The 18,014-nt window shown below is 43.4% G+C and overlaps 1 protein-coding gene across 2 annotated transcripts in view; it reads left to right on the top strand.

Moving 5' to 3' along the window:
* Window positions 1-18,014, top strand: part of ALOX5 (arachidonate 5-lipoxygenase) — a 48,646-nt gene that overhangs the window by 2,797 nt on the left and 27,835 nt on the right. Inside the window, exons 2-3 of one of the 2 annotated variants that reach the window (XM_067534724.1) lie at window positions 12,256-12,481; window positions 14,248-14,329. In XM_067534724.1, coding sequence (XP_067390825.1) covers window positions 12,256-12,481; window positions 14,248-14,329 — 308 coding nt within the window. The remainder of the gene's footprint in view (window positions 1-12,255; window positions 12,482-14,247; window positions 14,330-18,014) is intronic. The other variant, XM_067534805.1, reaches the window with a different exon arrangement.

Here is an 18,014-nt window from a genome sequence, read left to right as displayed (position 1 = left end):
AAGGCCTTACCTACTTTTACAGTCTCTTTTCCATAGATAGGTCAGGTTGATTATTTCCATTATCCTGATACTGGCTTCCTCTGAATTCATTCAAATTATGGTTATTTTTAGATAGAATGAATGAAATCTTGGACAAGTTCTGTGTAAGAGATTTGCATGTCAAATGTTCTATGAGGGAGGAGATATGGAAAGCTTGAAGAGACTTGTACAAAGAAAGCCTGATTCTGATAGTCTTGGGACTTACACTGAGTATTGGACGCAAACTATTTAGAAACTGGTTTTTAATCAGGTTGTTTTTGAGTAAGTTCCTGTTGGTGCAGAGAGATGTCACAGTCAGTATTGCATAGTGCACTGCAGTTCCCCATTTTCTTCCAATTTCCCATTTAAGCCCTGTCTGTCTGTTTGCTGTTCTTAAAAGAAATCCAAGGACTTCCAGAGAAAAAACCCATCTTTTCAATCTGAAATTTGTATTTGGGTAGGATGTATCCATGTCCTCCTCAGTGCCCTGGAACCATCCCCTCCCTAATCCAGAGAAGAGAATTAGAACAGCCAACTGACCCTTAGCAACTCATTCCAGGGTTTGTGGGGGAACTAGTTGCTTAGACAGGACAGTTGGGAACTTAGGTTCAAGCCTGTGTTCAGCTATGCCTGACAAATCCAATAAACCATTAATTCTGTACTTTAATTTTGAGTCTTACTGTATAAAGGCTTCCAGTTCCCTGGCTCACAACATTCCTGGCCGTCATTGGCACCCGCTAAACCCCAAATATGAAACACAAAGGAGGTAATTGTCAAAGAGTACAGGGTGTAGGGCTACAAAATGATTGTAAAGTTTTGCAGACATGATGTCCCGATATGCTGTTAGCTTGTCAGGTACACCTGAAAATAGTGTAAGCTTTTGCATCCCAGTTTTGTGCACCTAACTTATTTGTCCTCTAGTAGGGCAAGTCAGATTTTGAAAAGGTTCACAGGTTAAGTTTAGTGCTTGTGGTTGCAAGATGATCTGTGAAGTTCATCCAAAATCCATACAAAGAGTTCACTCAGTATATGCAAAAGTAACAATTTCAAGAGAAACTTTAAAAGTTCAGTGTTTGTCATCTTTCAGCCCCAAACATTAATAAACGAGACCCGCACCTTATTGGGATGTATGCTGGAGAAATGTAGGCTTACAATACAGTTAACATTTTGCCAGTGTGTATGAATGGCTGAAGGAAGAAGGATAAGAGACATGAAGACGAACAGACTGAGAGGCAAAAAGATAGGAAGTTAGAAGAGAAAGAAGCAGATTGCAGAACTGGGTAAACATGCATAACTTCTGGGGGGGCAACGGAACTACTCCATGTGCTTAAAGTTAAGCACACATGTGCTTGCAGAATTGGGACCCAAATCAAATCACAATAAGAAGTGATCTTGAAAGGTAAATATTAGCTATGATTTGATATACTGGAAATACATTGCTGAAATAATTGCTTCTCCAAGTATATTAAATGCTAACCATGTACCTATAGAAAACTACAATAGATGAATCAGGATGGATAAAATTGATGAGTTAAAATAAAATAAAGTGGTTGTTTTATTTAAATTGGATTTTTTTATTTAACTCAGCTCTTTTGTTAAATTATACTAAGTTTTTCTTTCTAAAAATAAGCCTGTTTAAAATGAAATCTGACTTGAATACAAAATATGTTAAGGCCTAAATTTATAATCTTCCAAATTATTTAAATAAAAAATAAGTATGCTGAATCCATGAGCATCTATCAAAAACTTTGTGTTAAAGGCTGCTTTTCTATATAAAGAAAGAATCATAGGTTTAGAAGGGACCACAAGGGTCATCTAGTCTAAACCCTGTCAAGATACAGGATTTGTTGTGTCTAAACCATCCAAGACAGACAACTATCCACTCTCCTTTTGGAAACCTACAGTGAAGGAGCTTCCATGACCTCCCAAGGCAGTCTGTTCCGTTGTCCGACTGTTCTTATCCCTAGGCAGTTTTTCCTGAGCTTTAATTTAAATCTGCTTTGCTGTAGTTTGAATCCATCGCCTCTTGTCTTGCTCTCTGTGGCAAGACAACAATTTTTCTCCATCTTTTTTATGGCAGCCTTTCAAGTATTTGAAGACCATTATCATGTGCCCCCTTAAGCTCCTTTTATCCAAACTAAACATACCCAGTTCCTTCAACCTTTGCTCATATGGCTTGCATTCCATCCCTTTGATCATCTTTGTTGCTCGCCTCTGGATCCTTGCCAGTTTCTTTACATCCTTTCGATACAGCAGTGCCCAAAATTGGACCCAGTACTTCAGCTGAGACCTAACCAGTGCTGAGTAGAGTGGTACTAACACCTCCCATGACTTGCATACTATGCCTCTGTTAATGCAACCCAGAACTGCATTTGCTTTTTTTTAAACAACAGAATCGCATTGTTGACTCATATTGAGATGGAGATCCACCACAACTCCCAGATCCTTTTCAGCAGGGCTTCTGCCATTCTCTATTTGTGCATTAGATTTTTATTCCCTAAGTGTAGCACCTTACATTTGTCTTTGCTGAATTTCATTTTGTTGTCTATAGCCCAGTTCTCCAATTTATCAAGATCCCTATCAATTTTAGCTCTATCCTCCAAAGTGTTTGGAACCTCCCCTAGTTTTGTGTTATCTGCAAATTGGATCAGTATGCTCTCTATTCCTACATCCAGGTCATTAATAAAGATGTTAAACAATACCAGACTCAGAATAGATCCATGTGGAATCCCACTTGAGCCCTCTCTCCAATCTGACATCATGCCATTACTAGTAACTCTTTGTTTGAGGTTGTTTAACCAATTATGTATCTACTTAATGGTAGTTCTGCTGAGCCTGCATTTCTCCAGCATACTTATCAGAATGTCAGGTGGGACTGTGTTAAAACCTTAGGGCTGGTTCACATTTACCGCGCAATTCGGCGGCAGTGGACGGGAGTTACACAAACTACGCAGAGTAGTTTGCATAACTCACGTTGATTGCTCTGCTTCCCTTCTGTGCACTGTTTACATTGCGCTGAGCACACTACTTGAGGGGGTGGACTTATTCAGTCGACTTCCTGATCGATGGAGCGGGTCTCACTAACCGCTCAATCGATCCAGAAAGATCGATACAGCGGCGGCGAATTTGCTGCTGTCAGTATAAACGTAGCCTTAGTCTTTTATACTGTGTTTTTCAACCCCTGAAGCAAAAAGTAGAGTTTACATTAATGGGAAGTTAAAGCGAAGTATTAAGACACGGGAGGAAATCTGCCACTTCAATTTTAATTTGCAAGCAGGAAGCGAGGGCAGTGCCCTTCTCAAAAATTTGACTCAGTCTCTTGGTATCCCCATATTTTTACTAAAAATGCACAATTAATTAATAAGAATATGAAAATATTAAATTATATAATTGCTTAAATAAATATATCTAGTTATGGTGTACCATCCTTGGTAGCAAAAAGATGTACCAAATCTAGGTAAAGCTCTATTTACTTGTAAATCAACACATTAATGTTTATATCAACCAGTTAGAATGCACCTTTCTTTAGAAAATAACTGAAGTACAAATAGAAAAGTTGATTAAAATCGCTGATTTAAATTGAGGTTTTCCACTTGGTGATTTAAATCCCAATTTAAATCAGTTCACCCTGAGATACATTTCCAAAACATATTATGAGAAGATGAAAAAAAATTAAGGTCCGTTTAGTCTAACAGGACAATCTTTTTCTATTATTTGGACTTGTGAGATATAAATGTATTTTCAAGTTCTAGGTTTTTCATCAGCCAAATGAGTTTGTGCCAGTGAATCAGTCATGGTTGTGTTATTTCTACTGTAACTGTTAGGTCTAATTTACATTGTTCTATAGCATTTTAAATCTTTGATCTCTGTTTTATGTTGATAATGAAAGTAGAGGAGTTCCTGGCTTTGTCACAGACTTCCTGTGGGAATCTGGGAAATGCCACTTATTCTCTCTGTGCCTCAATTCCCCGTAATCCTTAAAATGGGGATAATAATGCTCTTTGTCCGCCATGTCCATTTAGACTGCTAACTGCCCGTATGGGTGTGTCTCCCTGTTACCAAGTGTTCAGCTCTTGGTAACTTTGCTCTGTGCAAGCTGGTATCAGGAAATAAATCTCGAGACACGGCAGTCCAGCCAATAGATGGACTGGTAGAAACATTGTAACACGAGAGTGCTCTTACTTAAAAGCTATACTTTATGCACACACATCCGCAACAGGTTAGTAAAACACCCTCAATAATTACCAAAGTTTGGGGTGGCTTTTTAGTGGAAACAGTGACGGCTTTCCGATTGGCCTAACCTTTCAGCTGTCGTTGGAAGATCCTGAAGCTGCGTTCAAGAAGAGTCCAAACCTTCCCCCTAACCCCCTATTTATCCTTGTTAGTCAACATAACATGTCAAAATAAGAAAAACATCTTGTTGGGCCGACAGGTTCAAAAGCTAGACCTAAGGTTGTCAGGGTACTAATTAACTAGATGTGTGTCCACAGAATCTGCATATTTTGAGGCCCAGACAAACATAGACTCATAGACTCTAAGGTTAGGAGAGACCAATATGATAATCTAGTCTGACCTCCTGCACAATGCAGGCCACAGAACCTCATTCACCCACTTCTGTAATAAACTTCTAACCTATGACTGAGTTATTAAAGTCCTCAAATCATGGTTTAAAGACTTTAATCCACCAAGTGATCCATGCTCCATGTTACAGAAGAAGGCAAAGACCCCCAGAGCCTTTGCCAATCTGCTCTGGGGGAAAATTCCTTCCTGACCCCAAATATGGCAATCAGCTAAACCCTGAGCATGTGAGCAAGACTCACCAGCCAGATACTCAAAAAAGAATTCTCTGTATTAACTCAGAACCCACCCATCTAACATCCCTTCACAGGCCATTGGCATATCTACCACCAGTAGTCAAAGATCAGTCAATTGCCAAACTAGGCTGTCCCATCATACCATCCCCTCCATAAATTTATCAAGCTCAGTTTTGAAGCCAGTTAAGCTTTTTGCCCCCACTGCTCCCCTTGGAAAGCTATTTCAGAACTTCACTCTGATGGTTAGAAACCTGCGTCTAATTTCAAGTCTAAGCTTCCTGAAGGCCAGTTTATATCCATTAGTTCCTGTGTCCACATTGGCGCTGAATTTAAATAATTCATCTCCCTCTCTGGTATTTATCACCTTTGATGTAATTATAGAGAGCAATCATATCTCCCCTCAGCCTTCTTTTGGTTAGGCTAAACAAGCCAAGCTCTTTGAGTCTCCTCTCATAAGGCAGATTTTCCATTCCACGGATCATCCTAATAGCCCTTCTCTGCACCTGTTCCAGTTTGAATTCAGCTTCCTTAAACACGGGGGACCAGAACTGCACACAGTATTCCAGATGAGGTCTCACCAGCGCATTATATAATGGTACTAACACCTCCCTATCTTTACTGGAAATACCTCATCTCATGCATCCAAGGAATGCATTAACTGTTTTCATGGCCACATCACATAGTCATCCTGTGATCAACCAATACGCCCAGGTCCTTCTCCTCCTCTGTCACTTCCAACTGATGCATCCCCAGCTTATAGCGAAAATTCTTGTTGTTAGTTCCTAAATGCATGACCTCACACTTTCCACTATTAAATTTCATCCTATTTCTATTATTCCAGTTTACAAGGTCGTCCAGATCTTCCTGTATGTTATCCCAATCCTTCTCTTTATTGGCAATACCTCCCAACTTTGTGTCATCCACAAACTTGATTAGCACAGTCCCACTTTTTGTGTCAAGGTCAGTAATAAAAAGGGTAAATAAGATTGGTCCAAAGACCGACCCCTGAGGAACTCCACTAGTAACCTCCCTCCAGCCTGACAGTTCATCTTTCAGTATGACCCATTGTAGTCTCCCCTTTAACCAGTTCCTTATCCACCTTTCAGTTTCCATATTAATCCCCATCTTTTCCAATTTAACTAATAATTCCCCATGTGGAACCGTATCAAATGCCTTCCTGATATCTAGGTAAATTGGATCCACTGCATTCTCTTTGTCTAAAAAATCTTTGTCTAAAAAACATCTCCCAGAAGGGCATGCCTAAATAAGCTTATTGGTCTTTTTCTGAAACACAGATTCCAGCAAGTCTACCAGAGCATCGAGGAGGGAATGCAGGGTCAGGCAAAGGTTGAGCAAGAGGCTCCCTGCCCTTCCTGGCTTAGTATGCCAAGATTGCTCAGGCCTGCAGAAAGGCCTACTGATTTTGATGCTGTTAGCAACAAATATGATAATCAATATTACATTATCAAGTGGTCCCTGGCCCTTTTACTGGTCTATCAAAATCTCCCTGTACATACCCTTTGAGCTGGAGCTGACCCGTATTGATTCTGATTGAGCTAGTGTGCTAAAATTAGAATGTAGTCATGGCAACAGGCGGGGCTAGCTGTACCTGTCTGAGATGCCACCACTCACATTGCCACGCCAACACTATTTTTAGCATACTAGTTTGGTCAGAGCTGACACGGAAGTTTTCTCAAGCTGAAATTTACACTTCCAGCTTGAAGCGTTGACGTACCCTATTGTGTTTGTTGAGCACCCAGTCCAAAATGGGGCCCTGATCGCAACTGGGGCCTCTTGGTGGCTGAATGACACCAGTAATAATGTTAAATATCAGCCATAATAATCATAATAAAAACCTCTCACTTGCACTGAATGGGGCTGGGTATGAAGAGTGATTCCTTTATTTCCAAGCAGGGCACTGATGTGGGAAAGGAAAGGTGGAATTATTAACAAAACTCTACTTGGATTTATAAACTGAAATCCCTGTATGAGTTGCTATGTTGCTTGAACACACCAGGTAGATCTGTGGCTGATGAATGTGCCATGTACCGCTTGCCAGGCACATTTAAGGAGAACGTGCTTTCAGAACATGCTAATTAACACACATCCACTGAGTGTGCCAAGAACATGGAGAGAACTTGACAAGTCCATTTATGCAGGACATACCAGCTGGCTGAGTCAGGTTCTTTCAGGTCGAACTGCATCAGTTCTGTTTATTATGTTTCAAACTCCAATAAATGCTTTTTCCAACCTTCTCCACTTCTGCCCCTCAAATCACCAACTTATCTAAATACTTATACATTGCAGAAATTATGATAAATCATATCAGATGATCAAAGACCCTTTCATAGGGTACAGTGCCTCTTAGAGAGATTGTATTGTGGGCTCTCCTCCAGTTTGCAACCACTGCTCCTATTTGCAAACAAAGGGACCAGCTTCCCGTCCATTCACAATCCCATAGGATCTCTGTGGCAATGACAGCAATTGTTTAGATAGGCCATTACACATGGGACAGCATTTCTGTATTTAAATTCCCTTTCATGACATGTGTTTAACAGAAACCACTGGAGCTGGTGCAAACTGATAAATTACCATGGGTTTGGAAGTTGTCCTGTTACATGTTAGTCGCATTGGACCACACACCACAGAACCAGGTTGACACGGAAGAAGAAAAATATGTGTTTGTGCAGTTTCATAAAGATGTTTATAGTTATAAGTGGGCCAAGTTGGAAACAGGCCAGCAAGCCTTGGAAGAAAGCCATATTATAGAAACCACACTGCATAGAATAGTCTGAACTTCAGAAAATGATCATGATATTACAAAAGTACTCACTAGATGTGAAATACAGGCCCGGTAAGGAGCTTCTTCTGGCAGATACGCTTTCATGAGCGCCTATGGAGAAAACTGGGAGCTGTGGAAAGAGGAGTATGAAGCAGAAATGAGTCCAGCATTGAAAAGCTCCGAGAAGAAACATTTTGCATCCTGGTAACTTCCAGAATCCTTTGCACTGGTTGAACCAGTGCAGCAAAGAAGAGAGGCCACGTGTTGGAGTTGGAAGATGCAGAAGGGGAATCTGCCTGGCTGGGAATACAGAGGAGGGATGTTCTGCTGTCTGCTGCTGCCACAGATGTACACAAATTGTGGCTCTTTTAGGAGGATTCATGTGTAGCTGGGAGGAGCCTTTAAACATGTGTCAATCTGTACTGACATCAGGAGGGAGGAGGATAAGGAATATGGATTTATACATTCCATTCTGTCAGCTACTTTGAGGTCATAACATTCAGCTGAGCCAGTAATACAGGTTTTCAAAAATGTCTCCGGAGGTGTAACTGAAAGGGCCATAATTTCTGTCCTGCCGGGAAGATGTCACTCATGCTGGAAAATAATGGGCGTGACTTGCAAATCCTGGTCCCCCTGAACTCAGTGGCTAACTCCCATTGACTTCAGCAGGGCCAGGATTTCACCCACTGTCTGTTAAATATATGGGGGTTTGATTCTCCTCCGGATGTGACTATTGGCTTAGGCAGAGTCATTTCTGATTTAAGACACCTCGGGCCTGATTTTCAGACTACCAAGCACTGCACCTGCTGTTGCCTTGGCTGGAGTGGTGAGGGTTCCGCACGAATTGAAAAGCCAGGCCCTCGGTATCTCAGAAGTTGAGGTGTCCAGTTTTGAAAATTTGAGCCTCACTATTTAACAGCTGTTGGATTTGTAGGTGCTGCTAGCTATGGATGCAGATCCCCATCCAAGCCTCCCACAGCTCTGGGGAGGTGGGTTTGGTTCTCACCTAGCTCTAGTTCACATTTCTGTTCTTTCTTTTTTTTTATAACTTACAGTGCATCCCCTTTTCTAGTTCTCCAAGCAGGATAGCAGCTGGCAGCAAACTGACTGGCGCTCTCCAAGCCAATATATTTCTGTGTCATATGGAAGAGAGCTCTTGGTGGAAAGGACTCCATCTGGGGACCCTTGCCTGTTGGGTGCTCTAATGATCTAAATATTGAACATGCACAAGATATTTCCTGTGTCTTTTGGGCTGTAACCTCTTTGAGAGGCAGGGACAGTGTTTATTTTCATCTTACACTGGGCCAGACATGTCACTGGTGCTTAAATAATAAAAATAATCATGATCAGTGTCACAGTTCCTCTATCATGAGCCTCAGATGCAGAACAGCTGCCTTCAGCCCCAGCCTCAATATTGCTGTTATCTTTTCCTATTCTGATTTCCTAATTTAAATTAGCTCTGTTTTCTCAGGGCTGGAGATAACCCATGTTCCTCAGAGGCGGCAGCACTTTCTAAGCTCATCGGCTTGCTGTCAGAGCCAGGATTCTGCCCTAATTGCACCTCAGGAGTGGAGGAATAGTCAGAACTCTATCCAAAACCTGCTCTAACAAGTCTTCTAAGAACCACTGCAGGGAAGCACTTGAAAGCCAAGATGGTGTCACTGCCCTCTAGTGAGTTGGCTTAAAGGAGTTTTTAGTTGTGAGGTAGCTTGTCTTGAGGGAAGGTTTAAATAACTCAAGATGTATAGCTTGGTTAAATAAGAATGGGGACATAGAGCAGGAAGACAGGGCAGGGAGGTGATAACCAGTTATCTGATGGTCTTCACATAGAGAGTGGAACTGCTAGGATGGGAGTGGGCATATAACTAGCAACGGTGGAATGCAATGAAGGAAAGGGAAAGCTAAGCTGATTATCAGGAGACATAGCCTGCTGATGAGATCTTTCAGCCTGTGAAATAATCCCCAGAGAGAAGTGTTGGGAATCCTATTGCAATTCAGAACTTGATTGGGCAAAACACTTGGGAATGCACTGGAGGGAACAATCTTGCAGCAGTTGAGAGATGGACTAGAGGGCTTAAAACATTATAGTTATGTGATCAGCAACTGTTGTGGCTGCTCAGAGAGCTGCATGATGTGGATTGTAGGGGAAGCTGGGGCTCTCAGTCCCATTCCTCAAGGACCAATGTCCTCATCACAAAACCACTGTCGCAATTGGTATCCAGTGGGATAGCAGAAAAGCCCAGGTAGGATATTGATACTCTAGGAACACAGACTGAAATGAAGAGGCTGAAGATTTTCAATCCAATGTGCCAAGGGTGGGGCTGGGTGCAAGGTGCTAGGATCTCATGGAGTTGGTTTGAGAAATAAATGGATTCTTTAGGTATTTTAATGTTGGCCCTTTCCTCTCTCCCTTTGGGTCTTGTATTTTTCTACATTTTCTTCTCTTTCCTGACCTGCTTTTTATGCCTTAACCTTATCCTGTAAAATAATGGGAGGACTTGAGTCAAATGACCACATATTGATGGGAAGGGTTAGTAAAAAATGTCCCTGAAAAGAACAAGCAAAGCATATGTGCAGCGTCATTTCAGACAGTGCTAAACTCAGTGGTGGAGGAGGAGTTCATGTGGGTTTCTAAGAATACTGAAAATGTTCAAAACCACCAACCAGGGTAATTCCATTTTGTGGCCGCATCAAGCAACATCACGCAGATCAAGCATTTAAACAAACAGAACTGCCTAACAATTTCTTACCCCGGCTTGTCATTCTGGAAATGCTCGGTCTTAACAAGAGCATAACTTCTTCTGAGGGGGTGAGGGTGACAGATTAAGCTCTTGCTTCTAGCCACATGATGGGGTCCTAGCCAGTTCACTTTAGCCATGACAAGGGGCCGGTAATCCTGCACCTTGTGCAATCGGTTATACTAAGGGGAGTGCCAAGTGCTGCCATTCTGACTTTCCAAACGCAAAAGCACCAAAGTTTTATTCCAGCAGAGGCATTTTTAATTACTGGTATTCCAGCAATCCCTAGAGACTCTGAGATTGGAGCCCCAAAGTGGTAGGCACAGCACGTACGCAGAATAAGAAACAATCCTCACCTTAAAGACTTTCTCCTCTAAATAGACAAGACAGACAAGGGGTGGGAGGAAGGAAGTAGCATTATCCACATTTTACACCCGGAAAACCGAGGCACAGAAACATTAAGTGACTTGCCCAAGGACCTGCACTAACTCTATAGCAGAGCTGAGCAAGAAACCTGGATCTGATTTCCAGGCCAGTGCCTTAATTGCAACACCGACCTTTCTCTCATTTTGCGAGACTAGCTGCAGAAGGGTGGACTCGCAGCTGGAGCACTCCTGGGGGAGTAGATATTGCCGCTGTCTCCTCTCTCGTGCCCCCTGCTGAAGGCTGCTGCAGCCCCGTGGCTGTCACCTCTTCCTGTTACTCAGCTTGCTGGCCCATCACAATTACTCCTACCTGTCCCAGTGTAACAGAAAGCCCAATGGAAACAAATGTCCAATCCCCTCTGTTTGGTCTGCTGCCTTGATTCTGGGACCAGTGGTCCATACATCCCTTTTCCTTAGGGCTTCCAGTAGTCTATATCCCTTTCTCAGGGACTTCATGCTATCTTACTAGTGGCTGATCGGGGGAGCTTGGCCTGTCCTCAACACATAGTTCCAGCCCAGGACAAGCAGTCAGGGATCACCCACCAGTCCCCTTGTTGCCACCTCCCTGGACTTCTTCCTACCAACCAAGCCTTTTCCTGGGTTTTCTTCTCACCCTGAAAGAGCCGTCCTCTCTCTCTAGCTTGAACCTTCTTTAATGGCCAGGACTTGCAGGGCTCTCCCCTGGAATCCTCTAACAAAATCCCAAATCAAAAATACCAACTTAGACCAGCTTCTGCCCTTCTCAAGCTTGACCTGTCATCCCTCACATTTCCTCAGCCCCGTTCCTCAACTGGGCACTTCCTGGGGTGCCTCTCTCACTGGAAGCCCAGATCCTGCACTTTTATCAGGATTCCTCATATTGGAGCTTGCTCCACCCATGTGGCTGCTCCATGTCTTTCCTGGCCTCCTGCATCTCTACCCAGGAGAGGACCTCAGGGCCAGCTCTCCCCCTGGGCTTTCTCTTGCAGTTTCTCCCTACACCCCCTTCTTCTCACGACTTCCTGTCTTTATAATAACCACCCAGCTCCTCTCTAACTGGGACTCCTCTTTAATTAAGCCTGGACCACCCTCCAGGTGCAGCCACCTGGATTAAGTGATCTCTCAGGCCTTCTTTAACCCTTTCAGAGCCAGGGTGGGATATTTACCCCATCACTCTACCCATAACATTATTTTCTAGGATGCTATTGGAATAGTTCTAAATATTTTTATTAGCAGCAGATTTGTTCAGAAATCACAGATGAATCAGAGAGTCATCAAGTCCCCAACATAGAAACTTCACCCTTACCATATTTCTAGGATACTGTGCATGGCTTGAATTTTTTCTACCTATCTGGATGCTAATTTGCAGTCTGAAAATAACCCTTCATCCCCCCAGCCCTTTGCGAACAAGAAAGTCCCATTGTAATCCTATCCACATGATACAAGAGCACATGGAAAGGTTCCATTTGGATTGATTGTGCTTTGTGTGTTTTCAGTAGGTTATAGACCATATTTCTTCTCCAAAGGTTGACTCCTATGATGTGACTGTGGCAGAAGACCTGGGAGAGATCCAGCTGATAAAAATTGAGAAACGAAAGTATTGGGTTAATGACGACTGGTACCTGAAGAACATCACGGTGAAAATGCCAGTAGGTGACTATCTGGAGTTCCCATGTTATAGGTGGATTACAGATGAAAAAGAGATTGTCCTCCGAGATGGAAGAGGTGAGTGCCCTGAGAGAACTACTGACCCCTAAAGCAATGTGGGTTCCCCCTATCTTTCCCTCTCCTCCCAGAGGCACCTAAACCCTCTCTCCAACTACAGAGCCTTCTCGCCTGCCTGCAAACCTGCCACACGCCCGGTGGTACTAGCTCCCACACTTACTCTGAGTGCTGGTTTATTGATTTGGCACAGGGAAACGAGTTGGGTTACTTTGAGGACACGTGCTAAGGAGATTTTTTTTCCAACAGTGGAGGTAGTTTCTGTCTGATCCACTTCTCCATTGCTGGAAACTCTGTCTAATCCTTGGATGAGCATCCCCTGGTTGCTGAACCTTGAGACTCTAAAAATAGCAGTCTTCCATGAATTATCTACCTGGAAACTGTCTCGTTTTCTAAGGAGTAAAATAAAACCCAGGAAAGGGCTGCTTGAAATGAAACTCTAACTCAGAGTGCGTTAGGGCTGGCTGAGGAGTAGAATTCAAATAAAGGGTTTCATTCTGCAAGAACCAGGAACAGGCTGATTGTGTGAAATGTGCCTGAGACAGCTGTTGGTGCTGTGCTGAGAAAAGTGCTAGTACTTGTGTGCTGCCCTTAGAGTGGCCATGTGGAACTAAGGCCTGTGATTTAACTGGCTTTGATTATCCACTACCAATACAGTAGCCATTGAAAATGCTGATATAGTGCTGGAGATACTGGGTGGGAATGAAGGGTTTACCTAGCCTTGCTGCATTCAGGTTGCTGGCTGCCTAATGAGACATGCACTCCTAAGGAGTTTGCTTTTCAGTGTTTAAGGCCCTTAATAGTTTGCTCACAACTTTGTTTCTGAGTGTCTGATTCCCTCCATAATCTCTCCCCCTTTGGGGTATTCTGAAGGGCAGGAGAGGGAATCGCCATCTCTTGCCTTGGATTTATTTCAATATGTCTTTTCAAGAGAGGAAGGTAGTGTGTGTATTTCGATTTGTAAAGTAAAGGAAGAACATGAGGAAGATCTTGCCAGATTGCCAGCCAGACACAGCCTGCATTGTCTGTTATCAGTTCTGTTTCTTCTGCTGTTTCTATCGCTGAACCTAAACAGACATTTCCATAAAACTCCTAATGGCTTTATTTGCATTCCCTTTTGTGTATGTAAAGTGGGTCTTGTCCATCACTTTTCCTCCTGGGTTGTCCTGTTAGCTTCTCTTTCTAGTCTGTTTCCCATCATTTCTAAGGAAGTCTCTGATTTATTCAGTAACATCAGGGCCACATGTTCCAATCCTCAAGCCATTGGAAAGCCTCACTCTTTCTTCTGCTCATGGCAAAGAACTTGGAGTGGAAGAAGCACTTGTTCTTGCCATGTAATAAGAGAGTACATGAATCCAGGGGAGGGACATCAAGATATTTTCTAGAGTCATCATTTTTCAGCAGAGAAAATTTAACAAGGGTGTATCATCTATCTCATTGTGACCTCCTCTTGGTAGGATGAATATTCCACTGTAGTCTGATGTGTAAAACTTGTTCTTAGAGACACTCTCCATGGTTGCAGGGCAGTAATTCTGGGGTTGAAAACAGCCTTTTTGCTTTTCAGACACATTGTTTTTCACTCAGCAGGGGCAAACTGTCCACTATAACTTAGTACAAGAGAGAACTGCGGCTGATTTGCTACAGCAGACAGTAGGAGAACCCAGATAATGACTGACACTCAGAATCATTATGCCCCATTACCCACCTGGAGGATTGGACAGTGAAGGGCAAAGAAACCTCACAGCACTGTTTTTTTCATTTTTTCACAGCAAAGCTGCCCCGAGATGACAAGACTCAGATCCTCAAGCAGCACCGACGCAAAGAACTTGAAGAACGGCAAAAAATGTATCGGTGAGTTTCAACATTCCTGATTTGTAATGTCAACTGCCCAGGGAGGCCTAGTTCTGTCTGTGTCACGAAACCACCACGTGTTTGAAAGCAGGGTCTGAATGAGCAAGTGGTGAACTGGGGAAAAAGATTCCAGGAGCAGACTGTATTTGCATGGACATAAATGTTCAGCAGACAGAGCTTCTCTGCCAAAGTGTTCAGGTGTGGCTGGTTTGGGTTACAACTCACGCTTGACTGCAGGGGTAATGAAATGATGTTATCTTTACTGTGTGAGTGAAGGGCAACAGAACTGAACCTCACTTGCTGAGCTGGAGATGGGGTGCCACATGCCAATGAGAGTCAGAGGAGGTGGGCATAGGTGTTTCTACCTGTTGGTGTGGCCTCTGCCTAAGAGTCCTAGACATCACTGGACCCTCCCCTTCCTAGTGAATAAAGACAGAGCTTATTGGACTCAGCTGAGATCCTTGTGTCTTGCCAATCATTATTAGAACTGCAATCACTGATGAACCTGTCTCGGAGCTAAGCTCTAGACCTGCTCTAGGCACAGTGTTGCAGTGAAAACGATGAAGAAGAAGCAGCAGCAGCAGAAGCAGCGAGGTTCCCCCTATGCAGTGAAATTGCTAAAGGGTGGAACCTCAGCACATGGCATCGCAGAAGGGGTAGTGAGGGGAATCAGAGGCAGCAAGCAGCCAGCAGCGGTAGAGATAGCAGCAGAAGCATTGCTCAGTGCCCCCCTCCTTCCAGGTGCTGGAGATGAACCCCTGTGAACGTACTGAACATACTGAACCCTGAACTGTGGGTTGTCACTGACCAAAGACAATCAGCCGAGAGTGGGGAGCAGCGGGTGGAAAGGGGAGTACAAGGGCCATTCATTTGTCTGACTTTCACAATGCAAGGTGGGAAACTGAGGCAAAGGACATTGTCCAACATACTGGGAGTTGGGTTTTTGCTTATGGTTACATGCTTTTGAATCATGGTTGTGGTGTTTTCCCAAATTTAACACTGGGTCCACTTCCCCTTTTAATACAAGTTTTTTCTTTTGTTATACATCGACTCAGTGCTTGTGAGTGGGAAAGTATTGTTTCTTAACAGCGCCCAAGTGTGGTGTATAGTTTTCTCAGATTACTGGGTGGGGACTCAAGCTAGTTCTGTCTTGTATTGTTGAGAGAAACGCTGAGATATTGAACCCGGCCCTTGTTGCTGCTGACTCCATCGGGGAGAAGAGTTACAAGCTGGCAGCTTCTGCAGGGAGGCTGGTCACTGGGTGGAGACAGAACTTCTCCCTTGCCCCAGGAGAGGGTCTCTGCAGGTCATGGTTAAAGCCCAGTGGAAGGACCATATTGTCTAGTAGGCACATTTCACTGAGGCTGAATTCCTTAAGGGTGAAATTCACCCCTATGCAGACGGCCAGCACAGGCTATGAACTACTTGTCCCAAATACGCTCTGTTTTGAAGGTTTAAGAGGGATATCATCGGTGCAGTTTCATGGGGGCATCTTGCACGGAGCTGAATTTCATCTGGAAGGGCTAAAGGCAGATTTTCTTTATCCTTCACTGTCCAGTCCTCCAGGCGGGTAATGGGGGCATAATGATTCTGAGTGTCATCTGGGTTCCCGCGCTACCTGCTGGAGCAGATCAGCTGCAGTCCTCTCTTGTACTAAGTTGTAGTTCTCCGTTTGCCTCCTTCTGAGTGAAACAGAATGTGTCTGAATGAATGAGGCAGCAGGGACTTCTGAGAACTTAGTCCAGTTCTGAGGCAGGTCACCTAGGCTTTCCATGTGTTTCCTTATCTGTAACGGGTGTTGCTATTATTAATAAAATGGTGTTGTATTGTTGTGTGCTGACCAAATCCATCCCAGTGCATGAGAGTGTGGGGTGAATGAGTTATGTATGCTTATATATTATGAACCAAATCTTGAGAGGTGCTAAGCAACTGCAGCTCCTAGTGAAGTCAAAGGGCATTTCAGTGTCTCTTGGGGTGTGGCCCTATATCTACATCATGGGCCTGCTTCTCCACATCTTTGCATCTTATGTAGTCATTGACCTCTGTGTTGCAGTGGGCATAAGCTGCCATGGAATGGGTAGTGTGCACCCCCCTCCCTTCAACAAGGGCTGGATCTGGGTCTGTGCGTCTCTGCATCTGCGGGGGCTGTGCAGCGTCCCCCACACGCTGTTTCAGCCAGGGCTGGAGCTTCGGCTGGAGCCTGAGCTGTGCCCCATTCTGGGACAGTGAGACTTCAGCTGTCAGTCCCTCCCCACCCCAGTTATTTTTAGTAAAGGTCACAGACAGGTCACAGGCACCTGGGTGTCTGTTGCCTATGACCTGTCTGTGATTTTACTAAAAATAACCATGACAAAAATCTCATCCTTACCAATTACTGCCCTCGACTAATAACCAATTGGAGACAGTTCACCCTTATTTCCAGTCTTAATACAGGAAAGATTTGCAACCTTCTTTCTCCCTAAGCCTTTCTTCCCCATCGCTTCCCTTCTTCCTTGGTGACCGGCAGGTTTCCCATTGCACGTGGGATCACATTGGCATTGGCTTACCTTTTAAGATAACTCTGGGACTACACAGCAATGAGGATGCTAGCTGGATGGAGATTAAAAAGACCAGTCAGAAGGAGTATAATGTCTGCAAGCAGCTTGGAGACCATTTAAAACACCATAATGGAGTCTCAGATTACATATATACCACAAATCAAAAAAGACAAGGAGGACCGAAAGAATGCCACCATGGCTAAACAGCAGAGTAATGGAGGCAGTTAAAAGCCAAAAGGTATCCTTTAAAATTTAGAAGTCAAATCCTAATGGGGAAAATAGGAAGGAGCACAAACTCTGTCACATAAAATGTAAAAGTATAATAAGGCAGGCGAAGAAAGAATTTGAGAAGCAACTTGTTAAAGACGAAAAAACTCTCAATAAAATGGAAGCAAGAAGCCTGCCAACAAGTCAGCAGGACCATTGGATGACAAAGGTGTTAAAAGAGCACTCAAGGAAGACAAGGCCATTGCAGAAAAGCTAAATGAATTTTTCACATCAGTCTTCACTGCAGAAGATGAGGGGGAGATCCCCACATGAGAGCTATTCTTTTTGGGTGACAAATCTGAGGAACTATCCCAAATTGATTTGTCAGTAAAAAAGGTTTTATAACAAATTAATAAACTAAACGGTAATAAGAAACCAGGACCAGATGAGATTCATCTAAGAGTTCTGAAGGAACTCAAATATGAAATTGCAGAACTACTAATTGTGGTATGTAACCTGCTTCTGTACCAGATGACAGGAGGATAAGTAATGTGACACCAATTTTAAAAAAAGGCTCCAGAGATGATCCTGGCAATTGCAGGTCGGTAAGCCTAACTTCAGTACCGGCAAAGTGGTTGAAACTATAGTAAAGAACTGAATTAGCAGGCACATAAATGAATACGATTTGTTGGAGAAGAGTCAACATGGTTTTTGCAATGGTAAATCATCTCTCACCAATCTATTAGAATTCTTTAAGAAAGTCAAACACATGGACAAGGGTGATCCAGCCGATGTAGTATACTTGGGTTTTCAGAAAGCCTTTGACAAGGTCCCTCACCAAAGTGTCTTAAAGACACTATGAAGTCATGGGATTAGTGGAAAGGTCCTTTCATGGATCATGAAATATAGGAAAAAAGAGTAGGAATAAGTGGTCAATTTTC

This window comes from Emydura macquarii, unplaced genomic scaffold (genome assembly GCF_026122565.2).
Source record: "Emydura macquarii macquarii isolate MOO-44397 ecotype Brisbane River unplaced genomic scaffold, CSIRO-AGI_Emac_v2 contig_67, whole genome shotgun sequence".
NCBI classification, from domain to species: Eukaryota; Metazoa; Chordata; order Testudines; family Chelidae; genus Emydura; species Emydura macquarii.
The sequence above is the reverse complement of the archived record's forward strand: the minus strand, read 5'-3'. Positions and strand labels throughout refer to the sequence as shown.